Raw genomic sequence first — 23,835 nt, forward strand, 5'->3', positions numbered from 1 at the left:
GGGACTGTCACCAACGCTAGATCAGGGTGGCCATGGCTTTGTCTAGCTGAGGCTTGAAACCCTTCAAGGGTGGAGATCCCCCACCTCTGTGGGAACCTGTCCCAAGGCTGCATCTCCTTCCTGGGGAAGGGGTTTTTCCTAATGTCCCACCTGAACCCTTGACACTGCAGCTTGGAGCTGTTGCCTGTTATTACTGCTTCTGCACTTCATCAGTAAATCTTCCAGATAGTCCTTGGCCCAGTGGGCAGACTGGCAGTGTACACCAGCTTAGAGGACTTGTTCACTGCTCTTGAAATCCTTTGAGTGTTCCTTTATTCTGGTTTGGGCCATATCTTATCCTCCATCTTTAATGCTTTTTTTAGGTGGACACTGCAAGTGAAATGGAAGAACTGGATGTTGACAGTATCTCTCTAATTCCAGAGCCAGGCAGCCAAGGCCCTGCAAAACTGCAAGTCTTCTTAGCTCGATACAGGTACTGTGTCATCTGTTGTGGTCTTTGAGATTAGACAGGTTATCTCACAGTTGCCTCCTTTACCCTGGTTGCCAGCATTAGCCACTGTTAGGGATGGGTATTAGTGTGTCTGTGTATCTGTGTATTCCTTCATGGGAATTTTTGTGACCTGTATTACCTGCACAAGCAAATCCAATGCACTTAGTTTAACAAAAACATAGCAAACTCATTAGTTACTCAGTGAGCAGCACTGGTTGAAACTTTTCTTTTGAAGATGGTTTTGGATGGAAAAGTGAGTTTTGAATTGACACATTTCATGAAATCTGTGATTTCTACAGGATAGTCTAGTCTTCTCCAAGAAAATCTTATACCTAAATACAATTTCTAAATTAAAATTTTTGGCCAAAGTCTTTCTGGTTGAAATTTCCAAAAAAAAAAAAAAAAAAGGCAAGAAAACCTAGCATTGAATAAGGCCAGATTCTTCTGATAACTGTTCCTATCCACTGAGTTGTTATGGTCAAACCCAAATCCATATTCACAATGCAAAGAATATTGACATATTACTCACCTTTTAGATTGCAGAGAAGGAGGAGGAAAACTGGGACAATTCTGTACTTGAAAGGAGCAGATCAAATATGATCTTTGTCCTCAGTTTGGAGTTTTGGGCCTATAAGGTCTCGCCAAGCTCATAGAGAGGATAATGTTGCTTTGGCATGCTGGAATCCCTTTTAAAGACAAAAGAGCAGCATTTAGCAGTAGGTGCTTGCAAAGACAAGATTTTTCTTTAGGCATTTTTCTGTGATAGGCCCTCTGATTAGCTTGAAGATCCATGGATAGGTAGGTTAGAACTACCTGGAGCACAAATCCTATCACCAATGTATTTATTTAAAATTTTCATGCTAGTGGAGCTTTTGGACTGCAGTTTAAAATATGGAGTTACAGTACTGGGAGATGTGTAGCTTGCATCCTGAAGACTGGATAGTTATGATGAAAAATGAGAGCTGGAAACGTTTTCTTCACTCTTATGTAACATTCTTCTTGCACAAATCAGATCGTTCAGGTTTTAAACATGAGAATTTTGAGATTCGGTGCTGTGCTTGTCCATGACAGCTGTATGTCTGGTTAAATATATCTTAAATGCTTTGGGCATTTTCAGTGTTTTTCCAAAACTATTATGTGCATGAAATGTAGGAAGTTATCTACATAAAATATTTACGAATGCAGATGGTTTTAAGGGTGTCAGTTTTAGAAATGCTGAATCCTACAACTTATGTACTTAATATATTAACATGCGGAAAACCAGCAGTCACACAGATACTTCAAATAACCATTTTTTTTAAAACACTTTTTCTTGAATCACTCTGCTCCAATTCCTTCAAACTTCACGAGATGTCTGTTCTGCTACTCAGAAGAGTCATTCTAGATGCTGTTTGAACATGGAGCAAGATGTTACTAGTTATATATAAAACCATAGAGTCTTGACCCTTCTCTGTGGAATTAGCTGCTTGCAAAAAGTAGGTGCTGTTCCAGTAGATTGTAAGCTTATCTAACATCACAGCTTGAAAGTGTTGCTATAAAAGTTGCTATACAAAGTAAGTTTTCTAATTGTAACTATTTCAGCTACAATCCTTTTGATGGACCTAATGAAAATCCAGAGGCAGAGCTTCCACTAATTGCTGGAGAGTATATTTACATCTATGGAGACATGGATGAGGATGGCTTCTTTGAAGGTGTGCTTTAGTAGAATGAAATGTGACTGAACGGCTGTAGAGATGTGATCTCCTTAAAGAATCAGAGAGGAATTTAGTATATCTTAAAACTATAAGAAAAAGGTTTTCTATCCAAAGTTAGTTTGTTGGAGGAGAGTGCAGATTGTGTTGGAAAGGAGTTTATTTATGTCATGATTAATTGAATCTAAGAAGTGGAATCCTGGTCTAGTGAATTCAGTGGGAATTCTGCCATTACTTTCAGTAGAGCTCCAGGTTTCATGCACATGTGGCCCCTCCCTAGCCATGGGGAAGAGCAACATTCAGTCCCTAGGCACCTTCTGCATTCCCTCTTTCCACTGGCTGCATAGTGAGCCAGAGCCTGTAGGCAGTTGATGGTCTCTTGCTCTTTTGGGCATAGCAGGGCAAAGCTAAGCAGCCCAAAATACAGCCTTTATCCTGTTTGGTGTCCTACAGTGTGTTTCTCTTTTGACACCTTTGAAAACATGGTTCTGCTTGATTAATAGGCAGATGCAATTGAAACTAAGAATTGTGGACTGCAAATTTGTAATGAAGTTTCTTTGTGGAGCTGGCTTACTTAATGGGATCTAAGCTCATAGCCTACTCAGGTGCTTTGCAAGAGCTGAGGCAAATGCATGCCATGTTGCTCTGCTTGCTCTTTGACTGCTCTGGCTCGCTCTTTCTACTTTGAAGCTTCTCATTTGTTTATTTGTTTGTTGCTTAAAGAATAAAAAGGATATTCTTTATTAACATTTTCTGCTTTCCTTGCTTTCAATTGATTTGCTGTAGGTAGGGTTTGAAAGGGGAAAGTATGCACAATCCTTACCCACTGCGCATTTGATTCTGTTTTGATGGTTCTTATACATACCAAGAGTTCTGTGGTATCAGTCATCCTCATGGTTTCTTTCTAGACATCTTTATTACAGAAGCTAGCATGATAATGGAGGGAGCTAAAAAGAAGGCCAAAGATGAATACAGAGCTGGAAAGATGGAATTTCATGAGGAGAATACTGCAAAAAACAAATCTGTGTGGCTGGGAGAAGAGACATGCTGAGAGTCTGCATAGTTTGGGAAGTCTAGAAAAAGAAAAAGTTAGTAAAAGAGCTGTGATCAGGAACAATGGGATAATGAAGAAGGAAAAATCCTTAAGCTGATTACTCAAAACACTGTCTGGTTAGTTGGCTCTGGAATGTATGGAGAAGCAGTGAGTTTTCTCACTGTGGCCATTGGGATCTAGCTAGGGTAGTCATAGGAAATGGAGCAACCTTGGCCAGGGATAGTCTCCCAGAGCCGCTTTTGTTCTTGACTGCAGGGCAGTTATGACCTGGCATAGATGATGCCACACTATCTTCATAGATGGTTTGGAAGGTTGAAAGGTAGTTTCAGCGGTAACAGGTTTCCTGTTTTTTGTTTAGGGGAGCTGATGGATGGCCGGCGAGGGCTGGTCCCCTCCAATTTTGTTGAGCGAGTTTCAGATGATGACCTCATGACGTTTCTGCCTTCGGAGCTGAATGATCTCACCCATAGTTCATACCAGGAGAAAAGTTTTGTCAGTGCAAGCACCAGCAGTGGAGATAAGAGTGATTACTCCATTGAAGATAGTAGCATCAGCCCATTGACCAGTAGAACAGAAGGAGACCAGGAGGAGCCTGTTAGTCATACAGCAGTGCCTTATCCAAGAAAATTGACTTTGATCAAGCAGCTTGCCAGAAGCATAGTTGTAGGCTGGGAACCACCGCTTTTACCAGCTGGCTGCCCAGACATACAAAGCTACAACATCTATGTGGATGAAGAGCTACGCCAAAATGTGAAGAGTGGCTTTCAGACCAAAGCAGTGATTGAAAAGCTGGATTTAAAGACAAAGGCTTACCGTGTGTCTGTGCAGAGTGTGACAGAGCAAGGGTGTTCTGATAGACTGCGATGCACTTTCTTTGTGGGGCAAGATTTTTGTGTGGCACCAACTATGCTGAAAGTCAGAAGCGTCACAGCCACATCTGCAGAGGTCATGTGGCTTCCCTGCAACAGCAATTACAATCATGCAGTGTATCTCAATGGGGAGGAATGTGACATAACAAAACCTGGGGTGTACTGGTATGCCTTCCGCAACCTGCAGCCCAGCACTCAATATGTTGCCAAGCTGGAGGCCCGGCCCTTGAAAACACCTTGGGAAGAGCTCCCAGAGGGGCAGGAGCAGAACTCAGCTGTGATACACTTCACTACCCCGCTAGCAGGTATCAGAGCAGTCATGCCCATCGCCACTGTGCATGGAGTGCTTGGGGCAGTGAGCTCTGTCATTATTTTGCTCTGAGGCCTTGGGGCAAAGGGAAGCAAGGTTTATTAGGTTCCAAAGAGTAAGATGCTGTACTGTTTTGTCTTAATATTTTTCTTCTTTTATTTCAAAAAATTATTACCTTTTTTGTTTTCATTTGCTCTGGGAGAACATCCCCCGTGCTGATCTGAGCAGCATGCCTCTCAGGCAATGGAATATATGGTTTGCCATGACCTTCACTCACCCTGCTCTAAGGGTTGCTGCATCTTGGCTTCAGCTACTTTTGCAAAGTTGTCTTTTCTGTGCATTAAAACTTTCACAGAACAAGACCACCTTGTTTGTTCTGGTTTTGTCTATCGTTTTCTGAGAATAGCATAACTATTCCAGTGTGATTCTGCAGTGGCAAATCTGGTGTAAGTTTGCTCTTTGCTACTAACCAAGGTTTAGTTTGGCATTATGCTGTAGTGAGACAAACGAAATGAAACTCTGATCTGTCGCAGGTACTCCCGATGCTCCTCTGGATGTCCAAGTGGAAGCTGGCCCTTCCCCAGGTATCCTAGTTATCAGCTGGTTACCTGTCACTATTGATGCGGAAGGATCTTCAAATGGAGTTCGAGTCACTGGTTATGCTGTGTATGCGGATGGACAGAAGGTATTGTGCTGACACTGTGCAAGGCTAATGTTTGTGCATGTGGTTGGCTGGAGGTTGGTGCTGCAGGTAGCAGGCAGACACAGAGCCGCAAGACCTGGAAAGCAACTGGTAACTGTGTGAGTTAGCCAAGGCATGTGATGAATGTTAGTTACTGACGTGCTCCTGTGACCTAGGCAGAACTGAGAGGTACTTTATATGTTAGTGAGGTATAAAGAGAAAGGAAGGCAAGGGCATGCTCTAAAAAGCAAGGAAATGGATTTTTACTGTGAGAGGACTTCTCTAATAAATATGTCATTAGCATGGTGCATGGAAGCCAGTGCTGCAGGCTGACAATGTAGGGCTGATCCAGGCTTGTGGGGTCCAGTGTGGGAGGCACGTTAACTGGTGAATATAACTGTGATGGCAGAACTGTTTCATGCTGGAATCCATAAGGGAGATGAATGAACTCCCATGTGGAAGTGTCACTGGCTCTCCTGGAGCTCAAGGAGAACCTCAAACATGAACAGAGTGTTTTAGGTCCTTCTGGGGAGAGTAAGTGGGAGAGGAGGCACAGGACTGAGGAGCTCAGCTCTCTTCCACTGACCCCTGCAGGCTGGACAAAATTCCTTCTGTGCTTCCCTTCTTGCTCTTTGTGGAATGGGGATCCTTCTCCCTGCAGCAGGAAGCCTCTAGGCTAGGTATATACCAGAAAGACTATATGCCTTGGTAATTATTTAGGCTAAATTCACTGGAGATAGAAGAGGCAAAAAACACAGTCTTTCTTCCTAAAGCTAAAGCAATTTTACAATATCCTGCCAGTAACCCTGTCTTTTACTACTCACTTGTCATTTCTTTTTGTAGAATCTCCATAGGATTTTGAACTGGATCCAAAGGCAAGGCAGGCTTCGTATCTTCTTGAGGACTCCCAATCTAGTTGCTCCATGAAGTGCTCATTGATAGTGTCTTAAGAATCTGATCTCTGCTTCCCATCTCAATGTGACGTTGACGCTGTCTTCATAGGGATCCCATTACTATTGTATTTCCTGCCCTGGCTGCTTCCATGCTCTCCCTCAGCATATTGGAGTCAGTGTCTCCATCCAGCCCAGGCAGTTGGTAACATAGTCCTAGTTCTTCCTGTCAGAGTCTGAAATTTCAGTCTGTACAGATTCTCTGTTCCTCATTGAGGTACTTAGCTTGCTAATTTGATTCTAAATTCTTTGGCATGTAGTAGCGCTTCATTGCTGTTGACTAAACAGTTTTCTTGAGCATGAACATACACGTTTGCATATGAGTCCTTCCTCCATCATAGCTGAGAATCTCATGAAAAAGCTCTTGGGGGAGCTCTGGCTGGCTAGGAGGTCAATGTTTTCAGTTAATAGAGCATGAAGCATTTGAACTGCAGGTGTTACAGAAACTCTTGGAGACATTCACATTTGAAACACTTGTGTTTTCAGTATTTCAGCTTTCAAATTTCATCTCAAATTTATTTATTTATTTGTATTTTCTCCTAGAGGAAAAAAAAATCAGCTTAGTTGGGTCTTCCAGGTGACTCAAAAGGGAAAACAGGGTCATTGTTTAGGAACAAAATCATTACTGATACTCACAGGAGGAATCTGTGGTTGGGAAAGGAAGTTTTGTGAAAAGGACTTGGAGGCATTAGGAGTCTTTGCTGGCTACCTGACTGTGTTCTCCAAAAATGGCGTTCTGACTTTGAGACCAGTCTTGTCCTTGACTGTACAAACTGGGGATAGTGAGTAGTAGTAGAAGTTGTTTTCAGTTTTGTTTTTGGCATGGATGTTACAGAACAGTGCACCAAGTCTTGCTCTCCACATGGGAAAAGGATAGTGACAGAAGAGGCTCCATAAAACTTCAGAATTGATTTGTGATCCAGTAAGCATTCCGGGAGGAGGCAATAACAGTACTTGGCCTGGAAAGAAATGATATCAGAGAAGAGACAATTTTGCCCCTACTTGGGCTGTTTGTTTTGACTGATGTGCACCAAAAAAGATATCTGTCCAGATTTGTGATGTGTTCTTGATTTAACTAAACTAGAGCAGTTTCTGTGGCAGGAGCCTTCACCAGCAAAACAGGACAGTTAGAGTGTCAGCCTCCTCTCTTTCACCCTAGCCTCATTGTAGCTTGATCATCCAGGCAGCAGTGAGCTTTGGAGACACCCTGCCAGCACAAACTCTTCTGATTGTTTCAGAGCAAGAGCATCATGAATCCTGAATCCCCAGGAAATACCCTGCTAATTGTGTCAGCAAATTGCCACTTCTGTGGACACAGGGCATGGGTAGAGAGAAGTACGCAGCCTTGTCACCACTTGGGGATTGTCCCTGGACCGAAAAGTGAGGTGTAGTTCTCCAGCCCATTCCTAAATCAAGAACAGGTAAAGGGAGAGGTGTATGAACAACCCAGTGTCTAATACTAATACTGATAAAGCAGCTCCAAGGATTTTCTATATTGAAACTGGCCTGCAGGCTTCTGCACATGTGACATTGTGCCATTGGCTGTGAGAGAGACAAGCCACAGCCATTTAAGGAAGTACAGTGCAAAACAGAGTGATGCTGTGTTGGATGTTTGCTGTTTATCATGGAAACGTCTTTTCCCTATGCAGGTCAAAAAGAAGGAATCTACAAAGTTTTGCCATGACAAAAGAGATGGGATGGCCTTTGAAGTGTAGGGAACAAGAAGAGTTAGAAACTGGAGTAGGAGGGAATATAGTTTTATTTTATAGAATATCCATGTTTCTCAAGTGGTTATGGTAATAAGTTCTCTTTACTGTTCTTGCTTTTTGATATTGTGCAGAAGGGTTGGAATCCTGCACTCCTGTTGTCACAAGCTTTGGGGACAGTTGTAAACTTTGGGTTTAGGAATTGGTGCCATTTCCAGAAGGCATGAGCTGTGCATAATAAATAGGTCCTTCCTGGTTCTTTGCTTGCAGGCAATAGAAGTTACCTCTCCAACAGCTGGGAGCATCCTGGTGGACTTGTCCCAGCTTCAGATGTTCCAGGTGTGCCGGGAGGTTTCTGTGAGAACAATGTCTCTGTATGGGGAGTCAGTGGATTCGGTTCCAGCCCAGATTTCCTCAGTCTTGCTGAGAGCCTCTCGTCATTCTTCACCTTCAGATTCTGCTGTTTCTACCAGTTTTACTTCTAGGCTGCCCTGTGGAGAATCCAGGGGTTCTCTGCCTATGCGCAACCCACCCACACACCAAACAGCTCCACTCTTTCTTCAACAAAAAGTTCCCACTGATGGTTCAGATGCCAAATTGACTGATCTTGCCTCTAGCTGTGATGGCTCAGCACAATCTCTGCTAGAGAAAGCCTCTTCACAGCTCCACTTCTCCTCTCCCAGCGCTTCCTTGGTGCAGGTTTCAGGCACTTCCTCACAGGAATCGGACACTGCACAAGACAAGAAAAGCCTGACTGTCCTTCCTCAGCAAGCTGGCAGCACAGTGCTCCCAAGTGAGGGCACAGAGCCTCTCTCTCCAAGGGAAGCAGAATTGAAAGGCCCAGGTGAAGGAATGGAAGCACAGGTAAGTGTTCACATTGCCCACCCAGAACCATGTGTACTGGGAAGAAGAATTAGATCATTTTGGGAAATGGAATGAAATACCATTGATCGTCTCTCTCCAGTTGTGACACACTGTCCCCTTGGGGCTGTCTTCCAGTGGCTGGCAAACCAGCAGGGAGTATTGGCTGCTCTTGTGTAGCTACAGCAGGATGAAGCAGGTGAACCTCACTGCTTGACTGCATGTGGGCAAGTAGAGCAAGAATATGGTCAGAAAGGCAAGAATTCAGCAGAGCTAGAAGGTGAAAAGGATGTTTCCCCTGATGACGATGTCAATGTTAGTCCAGCAGTCTTCTCCAGTCTAGTGAACTTCTGCAAGGCAGAGTAGGCAGTCTAGAAAGATGGGCACTTCTTAGGCTGCGCAGCGAGGTAGCCGTGTCTGGAGAAGAACTGTGAATCTGTCATGGCACTTGGTATTTTGACGCCCATAGGGTGGCTGGGTGGTTTCAGAACTCTGTAGGACAGTTGTCACAGCAGCTGGGAGATCCATAAGAAAAGAGGTGGATGATCTAGAAGGTGTTCAGGCTGTGACAAGAGGGAAGGGTGCATCTCGTAGGTGTGTGATGTATTATATCAGGAAGCAAGATCTTTTTTCCATTCTGACACTTGACATTAGGCAGGGTATTGTAGTTATTGCCTAGAACCATATTCCTTTAAGAAGGATTTTCTGCAGTGGAGGGCAGGCTCCCATACATGAAGATAGAGCCGCAGCATTCCTTAAAGGTGCCCATTGAATTCTTTGTCCCAACACTGAGCTTAGCTTCTTTCCGCCATCAACCTGGAAACAGTCTGGCTTAATAGCAGACTGTTTCTGGCTTAGCTGTTACATTTGGCATTGAAACAAAAGCAGGTAGTCCCAAGTATGTCACAAAGCCCCTTCTATCTTAACAGTCTTGTCAGAAAGGGAGAAAAAATACACTACAGACCCACCCATGGGGGGGGGGGGTGCCGGTTTCCAAAAGCAGAATGAGGCTGTGTGTTAAACAGAGGCTCCTGTGTTGACCTTGCAGTGACAGGGGGCTCAGGGGAGTTCTTCAAACCATCAAATTCAGTGTGACTTTATTAATCATGGCAGTGTGAGTTTGCAAAGGCTTAGGGTTAGAGAAAAGGATGGGAAGACTTCTGGTAACTGCTGGAGCATCAGCAGCTGTGTGGGCCCTAGACCAAAGGCCAGATAGATACACAGTAGAACTGAGATGTTAAGTCCAAAGCTGTGATTCTGATTCTTCATCTCCTGCTCATTTGCTGCCCATGGCACCTCAATTGTGATTCGTTTGCCCACATTTAGATGTCTGGGGTAGATGACTAAATATGAGTGGGTCACTTTGCCTTCTCTGTAGTCAATGGAGAAAAACAGGTGCTTCTAGGGTGCAAATCACCTTCTTTGTTGAGATGTCTGTCTTCATTCTGTTTCAAGAAAGGGAAACGGGAGAAGGGGTCTGACCATCAGATTATTCATGGGATCTACACCTGCCTATCTTTCACCTAAGCCCAGGGGGGATTTAGACTGCAGTGTCTAAATCTCCAGGGGCCTCATCCTGTAAATATTTTCGGTGTGTCTAGTAAATAAGGACAAAGTCATGCTCCATTGCAAAATGCAGTGGAGGTGACTACCCCTTAAAGAGGGTTAAAAAAAGAGGTGGTTGATGAAGTCCCATCTGCCTTTCCCTCTTCAGTCCTTGGGATTCCACTCCTCCATCTCCCACAGATTTCCCTAAACACCAGACTGAGCTGACCAATCATCAAAGACAGAAGCACTTATTGGAAAGAGATCAGAATTTAAAGTTTCTTTAATCCCACTAAGTGACCAAACCACTAATCTATGCAGTTGTATTCTCTCTGTAAATTCTTCATTCATTCTCATTTTCTTCACAGCACTCACCAGCTTCAATGAGTGCTGGGGTTATGTCCTCACCTCCAGCTCAAGCTAAGCTGTAAGCTGGTGCTTATGACATTCCTTTGGGACTGAGGTGGGAACTGGCCTAGTTGTGTAGGTTGGGCTCATCTTGTTCTTGCTGCTCGAAGACTAGTTATTGCCAATATGCTTCTGTGGCTCATGGGAGCCCCATGTGGCAGCATGACCCACAGTGTGGTGCATACCATGATGTTATAGTGAAAAGGCTGTGTGTCCCCTTGCAGCTAATGGCAGGGAAGAATTCATTCCATGAGAGGCCAGCCTTCCTGGCTACAAATTGAATGCAAAAATCTTCATATGGCAAGAGACACAGAATGCATGGTGTTTCCATCAGAGAGCTGGGGGGTGGAGGGGTAAAGGACCTTTCAATTCACAGTGTCTCTCCCAGGTTTCATTGCCCCATGTCAAGAAGGGGCTAGGTGGGGGATGTAGCAAAGTCCCAGTGCAGACTGGCTAATTGGCTTAAGAAATGCTGGTAGGGAGACGATGCTGGAAATTCTCAAACTGTCATTGACAGATCCTTCACAGAGGAGCAGAAGTAGGACACGCAGTGGAGGGCATAGGAAAGGTTCTGCAGCAGATACTGTTGTTTTCCTGATGATGAACTTTTTGGTTTCTTTTGCAGATGGAGCTCTCTGTAACAAGTGCACCAGAGCTGGAAAGCCAATACAACAGCAGTCTGAAGATATGTATGGAGACCTGCCTTGCATGCTCTGTGGAGGAGTCACCAAAAGGACCCAGTGCTGAAAGAGAGGCAAAGGAGAAGCACTTGAGTCCAGAGCCTCTGCCCTCCCCCTGCCAGGTTGAAGGAGTAGAGAGTACTTCCCAAGACTCAAGCACCAGTGGGAGCATCTGCCAAGAATTCCTGAGATTGTCCCCTGGCAAGGAGGTGATGAAAGAAATGTCCAGAGGAGACTCTGGAGTAGTGTCTAGAGTGAAGAGAGAGGTTTGTTTTACCTTTGTTGAATTGCTGTCCGGGGAGGGATGTGGATTGTATTTGACAACTTTGAGCTGCAGATAGGTTTTACAATCTTACGCCTACTGTTCTTCTCCTTCAGGCTGTAAAATATGCCTGACAGGGGTGGGTGGGTGTGCGTGCGCATGCGCGTGCATGCATGCACAGGCATGTGAGACCCTGCGCTGAGTGCTCTTCTATTTCTTGCTGCATTTTAGCTATATGTGTACTAGAGAAAGAAGGTGGAATGAATGCTATTTCGTTGCAAACGTCTTTCGAAATGTCTTTTGAAACAAAGACAGCCTAGAGGTCTGAGTTTGCATTGATGGAAATCTGTTTTGCTTTTCAATAGCAAGAAGAGAAAATGTCTGAAATGGGAAGACGGCAGCTGGCCCTTTTTGCTGAGCACAACCGTAGTTCTGACCTTTCAGATATTTTGGAAGAGGAGGAAGAAGAGGAACTGTCCTCAGAAGCTCTGGAAGAGAAGAAATGGGATGCAAGAGAGCCCTGTTACCAGGAGAATGGGGAAAAGGTAATTGCTAGCAGAGTAGTGCTTGTGGGGAGCACCAGTGCAACCATTCCATGTCATCAGCTTACAGGAGAAGGTGCCTGTCTGAGTCCAGCACTCTCAGTGCAGTGCTTAGCCAAGTTCCTGCCTGCTCTGCTTTACCTCTCAGTGTTGTCTTAAGCTAGTAAAAATGCAAGTTCCTTGTGAGAGGGGAAGGTATTTATATGTAATAAATGTGTCCAGGGTTTAATTAGCTGGAAAAATAGAAAATGTAACGTGAACTATAGAACCCAGAGTGAAAAATCAGTCCCATTGATCTAATTCTTAATATAGATACAAACAGTGATCATATAGGAATCTGTGAAGTTCACCCATATGTAAGATCCTATATCAACCCCCCCTCCCTCCTAAAGTAAAACTAACATGTAATAGTCCTGCTATTTGCACATAATAGTGCAAATTATTTTGCTTAGACCTTGGTGCTCTCTGTAGAGATGGATGGCTTGCAGGAGCAGTGCCGTGGCTGTTGTACAGTTCAGATGTGGTGAGCGAGGAAATACTGATTAAGCTGAACTATGAGTGATCATGTTCATTCATGTTAGAAGTTCAAACAGTTAAAGCTAGTGTATTATAATGCATCTGCAACAGGACATTTGCTTAAAACTGCATGACTGGAAAGTGGTATGTGATTATACAAATTATGGCATTTGGGGTGAGTGTGCATAAGGGAAAGTATTACAGTTGGATGTTTGAGAAATTAGAAAGATCTGCAGGAAATGTGATATGGTTGTATTGCAAGAGACCATACTAACTCCTTTCATGTACTCAAAGAGCAGCTGTAATTCGTTGATGCTGATCTATATGACTGCTAGCCTGCAGCACAGATGGGGTGGATCTGTTGAGCATTAATAGGTCAGCAGCAGACAGTGTGATGAATCTGGAGTAAATTTGCTGCCTCTCCTTTTCCCCTTCTGAAAGGGGTTCTACTTCCCTAGTGGGGAGGTTGGATTTGCAGTACAGTGTGCTGGGAGCCTGAGGAGAGGCCTCCTCCTCCAGCGGGAGCTGCTGAGTCTGCCCAGGAAGGACATACCAGAAAGGGCTTCTGGCTGTTGGGATTGTGCTGGAAAAAATAGGGAAGAAGCCCAGTTTTCCTGGGAGGAAAAAAGGGATGATAAGAACAGTCAGGAATGCTAAGTTTTGTCACTTTTTCCTGGATATCTTATTGTCTTGAATATTTTTTTTGGGGGGGGGGGGAATTACATGCACCCTGATGACTTGAGCAAACTGTTGTTTCTTTACTTGATAAAGTACTTGTTTTCTGTTCTGGCTGTGAAGACTTGAGGGAGTGAGGAGCACAGTGTGACGACAGATGCTGAATGGGGAGAAGGGCGTCCAAGGGCAGGAAGCTTTAGGGCACTGAGCTCCCTACTCTGCTTTTGTAGAATGAGGGAAGATGATAACTAGACTGGGTCAGGCCTCAGCAGGCCTGTTTTGTAGGCCTCTGCATATCTGATAACATTTGGGGTTATTTCAAGTCTCCTCAGCTAACTCTTTCAGGAATTGTGGGATGAAAGTATGGAGGAGTGCTGATTTTAAAATGTTTAACTTCAAATATGTTGTTAACAACTTTCTCCTTGATTACAAATGGGCGACAGAGTCCCATGTCCCCTCACATAATAGAAGTTTACTATTCTGCTCCTTTCCAAATACACAGCAGTGTTTTTTCTTCAAGATTTGTCTTTTTCAAATCCTTGGATTCATTTTGTTTCAGTATTGAAACCAAACTTGCATAAATGTACTCTTAACTTGCTAGAAACCAATTATTACATAAAAAATCCAAACAAAAGCCACGACTTTGTAGGTGGCTAAAATAAGTCTGACTGGATGTATTTTATGGTTGCATTAATAAATTCTGCTTATTATTATTTGGTAGTGGAGGGCTAACAAGATAGTCGGGGCCTAGAGTACATGTCCTGTGAAGAGAGTTTGAGGAAGCTGGACTTGGTTAGCCTGGCAAAAAGGAGGCTAAAGAGAGATATAGTAGCTGCCTAAGACTGTTTGAGGGATGGTTAAAAAGATGAGAGAGCCAAAGTCTTCTTGTTAGTGGCAGATGGTGTAAAAAGGGGCAGCAGCCACAAGTTGCTGCTTGGGAGCTTCGTGTTGGACACAAGGAAAAACTTCTTTCTCAGGAGGGTGGTGTGGCCCTGGGACAGGTCTCCGGACAGCTGAGGGATCTCCATTCTTTCATGTTTTCAAGCCTCAGCTAAACAAAGCCATTGATCTAGTGTTGGTGATAGTCCTGCTGCAAATAGGAGATCAGACTAGAGAACTTTGGAGGCCCTTTCCAACCAATTATAATTCTAAATATAATTCAAGACCACTTCTGTTTGGAAAAAAAGTTATAGATGTGAAGTGTTCAATAGCTCACTTACAACTGCCTTTTTCTCTCATTATGTTTCAGTTTTTAATTATCTCTAAACAGGACTGTTCATGGCTGTAGCTTATAATGTCGGTAGCTACATATGCTTTGTAAGCTATTTAGAAATGTTTCTAAAACATGTTGTGATCTAAATTGTCAGGGAGTTTGGATTGGACACCTCCAGAGTTCTCTTCCAACCCAAACTATGCTATGCTTCTAGTATTTTACCTTTTTATTTTATTATTAATATAGCAAGAGACAAAACGTAAATTACATTGTTGGTAGAAGACAAACTTTAAAGTGGAACAACGTTTTCTGGAAAGTTTTTTGTAACCTGGTAGGTTCTTACCCAGTTGCAAGTGAAATACAAGTCTGTGTGAGCCCTTTGAGGTAATGGTTTTCATGTTTATTCATGGCAACTCTGTGTTCACCTGGATTTACATGCAACAAACTTCTGTAGAGCTGGACCTTGGCAGACCAATGGAAGAGACTAGGGAAGGTTCTCCCACAGCAGCCACATCTCCAGTGGGTGTGCTGCTGCACAGTGCTGCTTCCTTCTGTTCCAGTGCAAGGACGCAGAAAGATTAGGGAGGACAGTGGGGTCCTTATGTGAGCACAAGCTGTGTGGTGTCAATACATTGATTCTTCTGGAGGGAGGAACCTGATCATCATATACAGTGAACAGCTGTGGAGGAACTGTGCTGGTCCTGCCCCCATCATCCCAGACACAGGATGCTGAAGCTCTAGGGAATGAAGTGGACAGGATGAAAGGTGCTGCAGAAAGTTGTGTGTGTAGAGGGAGAGGTTGGGAGAGAGCTGTTCCATGCATTGGCCTTTCTCGCTTTCCACTGCATTGCTAGCTCATCTAATTGGGTTTTTTTTGTTGTTTTTTTTGCCAGAAGAACCATTGCTATCTTTTGCTTCCTACCCTTGCTTCTCTGCAGATCACAGTCTCCGCTCCATCCTGCTGTGCTGGGAGGGAATCGGCTGTAATGTTGTCTCTCTTTTTAATGTTTATTTCCTCTCTTTTTTCCTTTGCTTGTCCTGGCTGTGGCTTTTCTCGGGGGCTGGGTACAGATGGATCTTTGTGATACTGACAGCGATGAGGAGATTCTGGAGAGGATACTAGAGCTCCCGCTTCAGAAGAACCACAGCAAAAAATTGTTTAGCATCCCAGAAGTGACTGAGGATGAGGAAGAAGATGAGGATGAGAAGTGTGTTCTGGAGGAAAAGGCAGAGCCTCAAAAATCCATGGAAAGACTTACTCACCATGCGGGAAGGACAGAGAAGCCGCTTGATATCCAGGAACCATTTCTAAAGCCAGATAGTAGTGATAACTCCCCAGATCTGTCTGCTCAGACTCTGCAGGAGGAGCATGCTGTTAAGGAGAGTGGAGGGGATGCTGACCAAGAGAATCCTGCCTTTGGGCAGCTGACCTGGAATCAGAAAAAGGCAAACTGGACCTGGGGCTACCAGGAGAGCAATCTGAAGTCTGTAACTGGGGCGAGTCCCCCTTGGAGCAAGAAGAAGGGAAATAATTATAGAGAGAGGATCCGGAGTCGGCCTGAGATGGGTAGGAAGAGACAGAATGATTTCACAGAGCACTGCAGTCGTCTGCTGGGCAACTGCAGCCAGATGGGAGGCGGGTTATACAGAGCTCCTAGCCTCAGAGAAGAGCTGAACGTTGTGAGCAGTGCTGGTGGTAAAGAGGGGTTTGATGTGTACAGTCGTGCCAGACAAGGCACCTCACGAAAAAAACACAGGAAGGCAGCAGTTTCAGGTCTTGCAGAAGCTCCTGTGGTGGCAACACACTGCTCCAGCCCCAGGAGCCTGGAAATAGACATTGAATATGACTCAGAAGATGATCAGGATTCAACCTGCGCATCCCCCCCTGAGGGCAGGCCGTGGCCAGATGGCAGACCAGAAGGATCCCAGAGCTGCCAGGGGGAATGGAGTGATTGTTCCAGTCAATCTGAGGTTGCCCGCATTGGTGGCAGAAGGGACCTGACCAGACGGGAGATGATTGAAGAACAGGGTATGGAGTGGGCTGGGTCTCCAAGCAGTCGCCTGCGATTCCTCTGCCGGGATAAGGAAGTGCTGAGGTGTGAGAGCAGCTCTGAGGAGCAGGGCTGGGAGTTGGACTGTAAGTCACCTGGCTGGAGAAGGAGGCTCGAACATCCTTGGAAGGGGATACGTAGCACCTCCTTGCACAAAAGGGTTGGGTGACTTTTCCTATTCTGGCTTTGAAGCAGCTTGTAGTGGCATTAGCTTTCCTTCTGCTTCCCCGGCCTGCCTGTATCTTGCTTTGTTCAGTGTTGTACAGAGAAAGGACCGTCCTCTAGGATTGTCCAGAAGAATATCTGGGAGATTCTATAGTTCTGTGCTGCTCTGTGGCTTTTCTCGTATTAGCTGCTTCTGCTTTTTCTGCTAAAAGGCATAGTGTCACTGATGCAGTATTCCTTTTCGCATTGGGTCTTCCTCCCTATGACAGAAGGCTGTGGGACCCAAATGAAAATTCCTAGTGAAATAAACTGATTTGTGAAAGCTCTATGTGGACGATGACTGTAATGTCATTGCCTCCCCTCGAAATGCCCTTTCCTGCTTCCTCATGCTCACCAATGGGGTCATCGCTTGTTTCTGGCAGGGTGCCTGCTTGTATTTGTTTGGTTTTGTTTTCCAGCTCCCATGGTATTTTCAGCTCTAGAGTGTCCCCGAAGAGGAATGTTGCATTTGGATGCACTGCTCTTTTGTGGAGTGCGTATGGGCTAAGCAGTGTTCACATGAGTCAGAAGGCAGAGGCTGCTACTAACTCTCTGGTGGTTCCTGTTGCAGGCTTCTGGTAATAAAGATCCTAGGGGCCAGGAGCTGCCTGGCTCAGCCGCCTGGCAGGCTCCCAGCAGAAGAGGGAACAAGAGCATAAGAAGAAGCCATATGCAGAAAACTTTGCTCTCTAGTCCAGGTGAGTGGGCAAAGGGGAGAGAGTCAGGCAGCAGAAGAAAGGGAGGCTATTAGAAATTTCATGGGGGAGGCTAGTAGGCTGTGTTTGAGGGACATGCAGGTCTATGGCAGGGGATCTCTGGGATATGGTGCTGACATTCTCTCTGGTGTATCCCTGTCTGCACACAGGTCTTCCAAGGAGCACAGCTTCAGAAACTGCTGTTAAAGATGATGCTGTTAGGATATTTGTGGCCCTCTTTGACTATGATCCCATTTCTATGTCTCCTAATCCTGATGCGGCAGAAGAAGAACTCCCGTTTAAGGAGGGACAGATCCTGAAGGTAAAAGCACACCTTGGTGAACATCTCTGTATGGAGCCATCCCATGTTCCAGGGACAGCTGAAACTTGGGAGGCAGAACTCCTTTATTTGGGGAGTTTCCTTAGCTTCCTTGTTCTACTTTTTTTTCTGTGTCTTGGTCCCCGTAGCATAAACTGGTCTCTGGCCTTTCTTTTCCCTTGCAGGTGTGTGGAGACAAGGACGCTGATGGCTTTTACAGGGGTGAATGTGCAGGAAGGGAAGGGTACATCCCCTGTAACATGGTATCTGAAGTCCAGGTGGAGAATAATGAAGTCAAGAAGCAGCTCTTAAAGCAAGGGTTCATTCCTGCTGACACACCGATGGAGAGTGTAGGTAGTGTAGGTACTGTATCTCCTTTACATGCTTGCCAGCATGTTTCTTCCCTGAAATGAGGAAAGCTCAGCCATGCTTTCAAGCGATGTGCTTTCACTTTGTGGCTATGTGATTTCTGGTAGATTTGTGTCCTTTGGCTAATCTAGTGTCTAGGAAGAGGTGAGTTTTCAGTGAGGCTTTTTCCTCACCTGAGACGTACATAGTTTCTCCTGTGTATATTCACTGGTGCTCACTGATGGCTAGATGCTTGTGGTGGCCCTTGCCCTGGGAAACATAAAAGGCTGCCTGTACCCTGCCCCACTGCATGTTCTCGGAAGCATAAAGGAGCTTAATAGCTCTGAGACTGCATGAAACATAGTGGAGCTGAAAGTTATCAGGTGGATGATGATGGTGAAAAAGACATACACGTGTGTGAATGCACCAAGTGTAAACCCTTGTTTCCTTGGGCAGCCAGAGTGTATATTCCTCTTTGTTACTTTCCTGCTGCCATAGACCTGTATTACAGTCTTGTAACCAGGAAGTGCCATATCTTCCACAGGCTCAACTGGGGACTCTTCTTGGGATGTATGTTCAGACTCCTCTAGAGATCCTCTCTTCTCGTTCTTCATGAACTTCAGGGGCACTTTGAAACATCTGTCTAGAGAGCACTGCAGTGTGCAAGGGCAATGGGTTTTGAGCCAGGGGGCACTTTATGGTGCTGCATAGCAGAAGAACAAGAGAATTGAATTGAAATTTAATTAATTCAATGTTTTATGAATTGAAACAGAGGTTTTGACTGGAGCAGGTGTCTTTCTATGAAGATAATTAAGCATTGGAATAGGGACCAAAGAGAGGGGGGAATTTCTGTCCTTGGAGGTTTTCAAGACCCAACTGAACAAATCCCTGAGCAACCTGGTCTGAATTCAGTATTGACTCTGGCTCTGCTCTGTGTAGAAGCTTGAATTAGAGACCTCCCAAGGTCCATTGCGACCCAAGTGATTTGATAGGGCACACTTCACCTGGCATTTTTCAGGTGTTGGTGGTGTAAGGTTTTATTTTACCCTTATGCTTCTGAAAGTTAAAATGCAGGGAAGTAAAGAAATTTGTCTGATGTGTTCTGTGGTATTACTGATGGGCATAAACATAACATGGATTTCTGTGTATGTTTGGGATGTGGATCATGCCACATCTGAGTCCGCATATGATAAATGGAGATTTGGCCTTTGCCTATGGAAATCACAGTGTCTGCTTCCCAGGGGAAGCATGTCATGCTACTCTGTTGCCTGTTCACTCTTCAAGAGGATTTTCACTTTCCATTCACTGTCTGTTTCTCTTGTCTATTTATTTGCTTTTTTGGATTTTATTAAGGAAATGGCACATTTTCTCCACCTCCACGCCGCCAAACCGTCCCTCCTCCAAAACCCAGACGCTCCAAGAAAGGTCTGTGTTACCCGCTGCTTCCTCTTTGATTTTTGCAGTAGGATTGCAGACTGCATTGAATTTTTACTACTTGCTTCCAGGACCCTCAGATGTTTGTCTCTGTACAACTGCTAGGAAGTGGAAAGAGAGCCCATCCTTTTTGGTCAAGCAGCATTGCTCCGTGCTACAAACCTGGCTCCAGTGTTAGAAGTTTTTAAGGATAATGATGTCTTTTATAGTTTTGGAGCTTGACCTCTACTTCCTATTAGGTCCCTGAGTCATGGTAACTGGCTAGACTTTGAGTTGCATGAATGGTTTGCTTTTGTTGTTTGCTACTTTGTTCTTTGTTCTTTTTATCGTTGCTTGTCACTCGTCTGATGTGTTCATTGTTGAAAGATGAATACCCACTGACAAAGTGTTTTCTTCCCCTAACAGAATTGAATAAACAGGAGAAGTACAAGTCTCATCCAGGTGAGAATTGCTCCTTCCTGTTAGAGAAGAGGCGTGTTATATTGACATGATCATAATACACACAAGTGCTTTGTGGTCATGGACTGAAGTTAAGGGCCAATGCAAGACCCTGTAGTCCTTTGAAGCATTGTAAGAAAAAGGCTATTCCCAGAAAAGAGAAGTTTTAGTTTATGAAATTTAGCAGTGGGTGTAGTGGCTTTTGGCTAAACAGGGAGCATTTGAAGGTGGAGGTTTTGCTTTGGAGGAGCAGGGAGATCTCTTATTGATCTAATGCCACAGCCCCTAAAATCCAAGGTCTCTTACACGGTGAGAGGGAAGGGGGGTTTCTCTGTGCTCTCTCTGCTTAGGTGCACAGTCATCTGTTGGGGTCAGGAGACACCAAGCCTGCAAACCCCTTCTTAGCCCATCCAGTTTTGGCCTGATGCAGGGATTAAATCCATAAGGTGAAGGATTGGACAATTTGTATTTTCTGTAGTGCCATACCTCTCTTTTGTAGGCTGTCTGTGAGTAATGAAGCCAAGCAGACAGATAGTTGTGATAACACAGCTTTCTCTGGGCTTCAAGGCCTGCCTTCCATTTGTCTGTCCTGAGCTCAGTGCTCCTGTGGCCAGACTGCTCGTTGAAGCTGCTCCCCTGGCTCTTGGAGGATAAATTTCGCAGCTCAATAGTAGAGCAGTGTGTGGAAGGAGGAGAAATGTCCTTCCAAGGCCTGTCAAAGCTAAGGATTATCAGGAGACCGTTGCTGGCTGGGTGATTCCTGAATATAGGTAAGACATCAGGTTGCTGGAGCAGGGAGATATCCCCAGTTCTGTGCTTGTAAGGTGATACAAGAGATCAAAAAACTGCTTTATTGGATATATCTGGGGCCTGTGAGATCTTTCCCCCATTCAGTTTTCCCCTTGGACTCTTTTCATACAATCCACTCCAAGAACAGTGAAGGAGCTGCTGCAATTTGGGATTTTGTCCTAGAATCTCAAGCTCAGGATATTCTGTTTTATTTTTGTCCTGCAGAACAAAAGCGTCAGGACTTTGAAGCTGAACTGCTCCCTGCTCGAAGTATGGTGGCTGTGTTTGACTATAACCCCAAGGAGAGCTCTCCAAATGCAGATGCAGAGGTAACCAGCAGCTGCTCACTCCTCTTATAGGTTTCTTTTTCTCTCTCTCTTTTTTTTTTTTCCTCCTATTTTATCCTATGACAGTACTTTGGTCAGAACCTACAGAGTTAAAGCTCAAAAATATAACTGATAGAAGGGATTGACTAAAGTTATAAAACACAGAGTTTGTTTGTATGTTCTTTCATGCATTCTCTAATAACTGTTTTCAGTTACCTGTGAAGAGCATGAAACAGTATACTCCTAATTATTTTCAGTATATGTGTCTCAATTAAACCACGTAAGCATCATGTGGCCTCCTAGGGTTCTCTAGTGCATTGATAGGGCTATCGACTGAGTATTTTCCTGACTGTGATTTTTTTTCAGTAGCTCTAGTAGAAGCCTAGGCTCTCATCCAGAATCCTTTATTCTTCAACACAGCAGAACTGGGAAAGAACCCCTTGTGCAAAACAACCTAAGCAAAAATATGCTCTGTTCTCTGCTCTTCCTTAGCAGCATTAGTCTGCTCTGAGCAAGCCTAAACAGGGAGTCTGGATTCAGATTCTTTCCATGCATACTGAAAAGAGTGTACGGCCAAGGACAATACAGATAATGTTTGCCCCCTCAACTGTCTCTGAATGTCTCGTGAATGTGACAGAGCCTGCTTCTGATGACAAAGTGTTTCGGGGGTGATAGATTGTGTTGGGAAAGGTGTAATGAGAGCATGTGTCAACCTGCATCCACGTAGATATTCACACATCTGGCCAAAGAACACTTCTGAGCCTTTGTCACAAGAAAAAGATTGTTATTTTTAGCAGTGATTTGACCTTCCCAGAACCTTCCCTGTGAAGGGAGCTTAAATTATTGAGACAAACTCATGCAGTTCTGTTGCACTGGTGGAAATGCTCCCCTGTTCACACTGCCAGAATATTTGGTCACCTGTTTTGCTGTGAAGGCTGCAGCTGCTGTTTGTGAACTTGCCCCAAGCCAGTTCTGTGCAGTTCTTTGTGTCTGTGAATGAAGTTCCCTAGAAGTTTCTATCTGCTAGAACAAAGTAATTCACAGCCAGCAGTATGGACCTGTGGCTTCAGGAGATAAACTAAGCACTAGAGAGTAAATATAAAACCTCCCTAGAGATCTCTAGAGGTCTGTTCCAGCCAATGCTTTTGTGATTCTGTGAAGTGCATATAAAGCCAGACTGGCTGGAGTGGGAGTTGTCCATTACACAGCCTGTTTGCAGACTCACCTTTTGTATCCTGGAGAAGCTGTTTCACTGTAACTGAGGGGTCTCTTTCATTAGGAGAGACTGCTTTGGCCTGGGTCTTGTGCTCCATGGAGTACAGGCTGGGGTGGCTGAAGGGATGGATGGATCTGATGGGGAAGGGTTATGTGTCTGTTTTCGGGTCAAGCCTACCTGTTTGTGCGCATTCCTACTAGTCACTAATCCCTGAGCATAGCACACAGAATAGGCTCGTACAAAGGAAGGGATTTATGTATCTGTATTTAAAGAAATATAAGGTATTTCTGATGCTTGTTCAGGTTGTTTTCAACATGCCTTTCCTGAACAGATTGTAGGCATCATTTTAATGCTTTATAGATATTGTTTTAGGAGACAAGCTTTGTTCTTATCTTAACTTGTGAAATGCTTTCTTTGCACTGCATTTCATAATGCCCCACTTAGAATCCTGTTCTGCATCCTGGTCCTGCAAGTCCTAACACAGTGGTTTCTCTTGCTTGCAGTGAGATCTTGCAAGCAGCTCAGGGTGACCTCGTGTTTCTGATGAGAAATTCCAGGCAGTGCTCTTCCTGTAACTGTTGTTCTCTTGCTTTTTGCAGGCTGAACTGACTTTCAGTGCAGGGGACATTATCACTGTGTTTGGGTCCATGGACGATGATGGATTCTATTATGTAAGTACCAGTGTCAGGAAAATCCAGTGGTTATGTCTGGAGTAGTTGGAGTCCATCTAGTGGCAGGAAAGCAGAAATTAGGGGATGAAATACTCTGCTTGTGGAACAAATGAACCCGTTGCTGCTTATTGCAGGGCAGATTGTTTGTCGCAGTCAATTCTCCTCTTCTAAATCCAATATCCAAATGGTTCTGAGTTTCTTTCTTTGCATAACTTCACTGTGGGTGTCCTGAAGCCTAGGATATGTCTTACTGCACGTGCATCAGCTGCATCAGCATCTGCTACAAGCTGATTTGTTACCAAGGACTGTGACACGTGGGTATTATCCAGGGCAGGAGTAACATAAGAAAAAAAATGTGCCAACCCCTATCCTGCCACACTTCAGTGTATCAACCTATATCAGTTTAATATACTATGGATACCTGGGGGCTGTGCCTGCCAGAGAGCTGTATATTGGACAGGATTCTTACTCCTTGGATCATCCATCTTTTCCTGAACAGAAAGCAGTGTGTCTTCACAGATCAGAGTTGAGGTTCACCTCCAGGTAAAGTCTGGAGGGATCATTGTGAATGTCTTGTTTGACCAACACTACGAAAGAAGTCAAACAATGTTACTGGGGTTGTTTTGTCTCATCCAATCACCTGTTGATGAATTGGAGACAGTTTTTAGAAAGAAATGGAAAGTTGGTTTGCAGCCCTAGGTGTCAGTGTGCATAGAGACAATGCTACAGGACAATTGTACCAGTAATACCTCATTCCTTAAACAAAAAGAAAAGAAAGAAGGATAGAAAAAGACAAAAGAAATACCAGGGCAAAGCAAAGGCCCTTAATAAGTCTGTGGCACAGTCATGTTCCAGTTGCTTCCAGCTTATCAGTGGAAATTTTTTGAGTT

The 23,835-nt window shown here is 44.4% G+C and overlaps 1 protein-coding gene across 3 annotated transcripts in view; it reads left to right on the forward strand.

Annotated features, from left to right (window-relative positions):
* TSPOAP1 (TSPO associated protein 1) overlaps positions 1–23,835 on the forward strand; it is an 80,890-nt gene that overhangs the window by 47,641 nt on the left and 9,414 nt on the right. For all 3 annotated transcript variants that reach the window (XM_026063685.1, XM_026063688.1, XM_026063686.1), the window contains 14 exons: positions 363–472; positions 2,072–2,181; positions 3,594–4,409; positions 4,948–5,099; positions 8,023–8,616; positions 11,192–11,512; positions 11,874–12,053; positions 17,281–17,407; positions 17,575–17,726; positions 17,909–18,086; positions 19,425–19,496; positions 19,911–19,946; positions 20,958–21,061; positions 22,874–22,945. In XM_026063685.1, coding sequence (XP_025919470.1) covers positions 363–472; positions 2,072–2,181; positions 3,594–4,409; positions 4,948–5,099; positions 8,023–8,616; positions 11,192–11,512; positions 11,874–12,053; positions 17,281–17,407; positions 17,575–17,726; positions 17,909–18,086; positions 19,425–19,496; positions 19,911–19,946; positions 20,958–21,061; positions 22,874–22,945 — 3,024 coding nt within the window. The remainder of the gene's footprint in view (positions 1–362; positions 473–2,071; positions 2,182–3,593; positions 4,410–4,947; positions 5,100–8,022; positions 8,617–11,191; positions 11,513–11,873; positions 12,054–17,280; positions 17,408–17,574; positions 17,727–17,908; positions 18,087–19,424; positions 19,497–19,910; positions 19,947–20,957; positions 21,062–22,873; positions 22,946–23,835) is intronic.

The sequence above is a fragment of the Apteryx rowi genome, unplaced genomic scaffold (assembly GCF_003343035.1).
Source record: "Apteryx rowi isolate R43461 unplaced genomic scaffold, aptRow1 scaffold_20, whole genome shotgun sequence".
Taxonomy (NCBI): domain Eukaryota; kingdom Metazoa; phylum Chordata; class Aves; order Apterygiformes; family Apterygidae; genus Apteryx; species Apteryx rowi.